Source organism: Arachis hypogaea, chromosome 15 (genome assembly GCF_003086295.3).
Source record: "Arachis hypogaea cultivar Tifrunner chromosome 15, arahy.Tifrunner.gnm2.J5K5, whole genome shotgun sequence".
Taxonomy (NCBI): Eukaryota; Viridiplantae; Streptophyta; class Magnoliopsida; order Fabales; family Fabaceae; genus Arachis; species Arachis hypogaea.
Genome location: NC_092050.1, coordinates 143,530,365 through 143,534,093, shown reverse-complemented (window position 1 = coordinate 143,534,093; position 3,729 = coordinate 143,530,365). Strand labels below are relative to the sequence as shown.

Genomic DNA, 3,729 nt, shown 5'->3' with positions numbered 1-3,729 from the left:
TGATGACATTGGTCATCTCCGATATTCTTCATTAACTTTACCATCTTCTAATCCAAGGATGATCGTACATCAGCTTGATGACATTGGTCATCTCCTGAGTACATCCATTGTTGTTCGGCGCAAACCTAACAACAATCCACAAACATCACAATATGGCAATTCCATAATCAGTAAACAGGAAACACTAACCAAGCAACCAAACCTAAGTTCACTAAACAAGAAACAATAACCACACACTTTTAGCAATAACCATAACTAGTAAATAGGAAACACATTTAGCCATTCAAACCTAAACCCACTAAACAAGAAATAATAACTAGGTACTTCCAGCAATAACTATAATCAGTAAACAAGAAACACATTCAACCATTCAAACCTAAATCTACTAAACAAGAAACAATAACCAGGCACTTTTAGCAATAACCATAATTAGTAAATAGAAAATACTAACCAAATAACCAAATCTAAATCCACTAAAAAAGAAACAATAATCAGGCACTTTTAGCAATAACTATAATCAATAAATAGGAGACACATTCATCCATTCAAACATAAATTCACTAAACTAGAATCAATTTTTAGGCACTTTCAGGATTAACAATAAACAGAAAATATATAAGACTCAAAGTGATACTTAGTCCGTGCCGCAATCAGGCCAAATGTTCAACCGTACGATAGGAGATGGTGGATGGACATCAGCTGCCGCACTTCCATGAGAGGACTCCGGGGCCGCGGCATCTGTCTCTGGAGGCAGCGTCACTATAACAGCGGGTTGCTGAGCGGTAAGAGGTGGCAACGTCACCGTAGACGGAAGCACGTAGTTGGGGTTAGGGACCATGATGAACGGCTGGTCCGCTAAACCCGCAACCTGTGACGTCACTGGGGTAGTCAGAGTTGAGGAAGAGGATCCAAAATTTTCAGGGGTTACCAGAAGAAATTTTCCCTCTACCACGACCACGTCCATGATCAGTAGCCTGATCCGCAGCACTTGTGCCTATCGTCATGTCTGCAAATAGCATACCAATTAACAGAAATTCAGAACAACAAATCAACAATAAATTATAATAATACCAATGTAATTCTTATAACTAATACCATAACATTAAGTTCAACATTTGATGATCCAAATAGAAAGTGTCTTAGAATACAACCATATCAACCATAACGTGCATTATTAGATCTAAATCAGATACTAAGTGTGAAAAACACTTCAATCAAGCAACTAGGCATTTACAGTCAACATACATACATAAAACTCAATTTGCAAATAATATCCAACACATTACAATCCTTTATCACAAAGAGACTTAATTAACTATGCCAAGCAAAAATCAAACATCCTAAATCACAAGGTAGCTACAACACGCAATTTAAAACGGGCAATCACTACAAGAAACACTGTTAAAATTGACGGTAAAATAGACGGCGTGACATGTCGCTTTTAAAGACTTATTTCTGCCAAGGCACTTATTTCTATACAAAGTACATATATGTATGTGACATAAAGACTTCATTACCGTATCAATATTGGAATAATCATTTGTATCATCTGCAATTCCTTGAAGCACTGGTTGTAGCATTCTAGCCTGTTGTTCTCAACATTTTAAGAGTAATACTCGGTTACTTGCCACACAAACTACACAGATAATTAAAGAAATATCAAGTGAAAATCAACAGTACCTTTTCTCTCGATGTAAATCAACACCAATTGAGGGAGGTGTTGAAATAGTTGCACGAATTGTTGGACCAAAAACTGCTACAAGCTTCAATAGCATATCCAGTGACAACTTTACATGCCTACACTTTAACAGCAGAAAAATAATATATGAATTTACAAAAGCATCCATTAGTCTATAGATAAGATTTTAATCTAGTCTTGATTATTCAGATCATGGCTGGCGTGTTAAAGCGCAGGCATATATAATGTAAATTTACCTTTCTGTTTTACCATCCAGCAATCCTGAGAGCACTGGAAGCAAGAAAGCAAATAAATCTATGGCGAGGACATCCATCTTCTCCACAAGGACACTGATAACATCTGCTTGAACCTGCATCATATTGAAGTTATTTTTAGAACTATATATTCAATAAGAAAAATATGAATCTCTGGTTAGAAGAATTAGAAACAAAACAAGCAACAAGTCAACATAAGTGCAAGAGGAACTTCAAAAAGTACTCACAGATTGATCTGGCAACTTTCTCAAATCATTAATGGCCCCTTCAACATCGTTGCACTCCCAAAAATGCCGCACCACCAGCAAATACACATTATGACCACTAATTCGTCAGTAACATTTATTACAAAGTTTCCAGTTTTTCTCATGTTTCTTTCTTTGATGCTGTGAAGCATACCAGAAAAACCAAATGTATAAGTTCCATGGCAATGAATAATACATAATCAACGAATGATACAATAACTAGTAGAGACCTAGTAAGCAAACAAATAAAATTAAAAGCAACAACTAGTTAAAATTACCTGTAACTTTGTTAAGCGTGAATGAAGATTACTCAAAGTTACATCATAATTTTTCATCAGACCTTCAATGATTTCCCCTTCGTTTGTAGATTTTGAATCCCCTCTGCACAACTGAGACTCAACCTTCTAACAAACATACAAGGGTAAACATGATTCACAGATTCAATTTAACTACATATAAGGGGTTCAACTTTTTAATAAATATTATACATGAGGATAAAAATGATTTGGTGGAACTACACCTAACCAAAATTTTGTAAGAGTAAGGGCTTCATGACTAAGTTTGAACTTTTACATGCTTTCTTGACATATGCTTTCTTTACATATGGTTCATCAATGATGCTGCTTGACCTTATCTTTTGACATATAAACATCAACGAAAATAAAGCAAGGAACACCAACTTTTTGCTGCATCATACCTAAGATCAGGGTTGTTTAGTTCCAATAGTTTGCCAACAACAACATCACCCTCAACTCCCGCATTGGTTTCAATTGTGTGCAGAGGAGTCTGGGATGTTTTTTGATACAGTGATACCTGCTTCATTTATTTATTTGATGTTAAATTAAATTGAATCTGAAAACAGCTTTAACAATTTTGATTAGGTTAGATTGGGATTGGGATTGGGATCGGGATCGAGTACTTTCCCGTACTTTTGAGAGAGGGCGTGCACTTCCTCTGCGATCTCAGATATGATATTTTGCGCCACCACCTTGCCATCGATTACGGAGCGACAACGGCGCAAGTGTGACGGAGCGACGACATGCACGAGAGCAGCAGAGCGACGAGAGGGGGCAGTGGAGCGAAGATGGCGCGGGGGCAGTGGAGAGGGAAGGTTAGTGAAATAGTGGAGGTGAAATGGAGAAGGCACAAATTGGGGTTAGTTAATTTTTTATGTAAAATGTAAGAAACGAGGGACGCAGGAAGTAAAAGCGGTTGTAATTTTTTGTTGATAAAAATCGACAGTAATGTCGTCGATTTTAGTTAAATAAAAAATCAACACTTTAACCATCTATTTTATATAATAAATCTACATCATTCGTCTAATTTTAAAAAGAGATCTTCATTGTCTAAATTTGTCAACGACAAAAGCTGTCGATATTATAGTTATTAAAATAGACAACCTGTTTGTAGATTTTTTTAAAAAAAATTTTAACCCACTACTCTATCGACAGTGTGACGATAAAAGGGAAGGTGTTAGAAGATTGCAAAAACAATAGACGATATGGCCGTTGATGAGCGGATAATTTATACG

At 36.3% G+C, this 3,729-nt stretch overlaps 1 protein-coding gene across 1 annotated transcript; it reads right to left on the bottom strand.

Annotated features, from left to right (window-relative positions):
• Positions 1–966: 966 nt before the first annotated feature.
• Positions 967–2,533, bottom strand: LOC112749134 (katanin p80 WD40 repeat-containing subunit B1 homolog KTN80.1-like). The gene is made up of 6 exons (XM_025797402.1): positions 2,478–2,533; positions 2,181–2,256; positions 1,936–2,048; positions 1,681–1,797; positions 1,518–1,586; positions 967–1,006 (listed from the first exon to the last, which is right to left on the bottom strand). Exons 1-6 carry the CDS (start codon positions 2,531–2,533, stop codon positions 967–969), a joined length of 471 nt encoding a protein of 156 aa, XP_025653187.1.
• Between the last annotated feature and the right edge of the window lie 1,196 nt (positions 2,534–3,729).

Bases quoted from the DNA above. Each gene is read 5' to 3' on its own strand.
- LOC112749134 (XM_025797402.1), bottom strand. From the start codon at position 2,533: ATGAAAAATTATGATGTAACTTTGAGTAATCTTCATTCACGCTTAACA. The intron at 2,049-2,180 runs GTGAGTACTTTT...AATATGATGCAG, and splicing joins GAAAGTTGCCAGATCAATCT to GTTCAAGCAGATGTTATCAG. The intron at 1,587-1,680 runs GTACTGTTGATT...TGAGAACAACAG, and splicing joins GATTTACATCGAGAGAAAAG to GCTAGAATGCTACAACCAGT.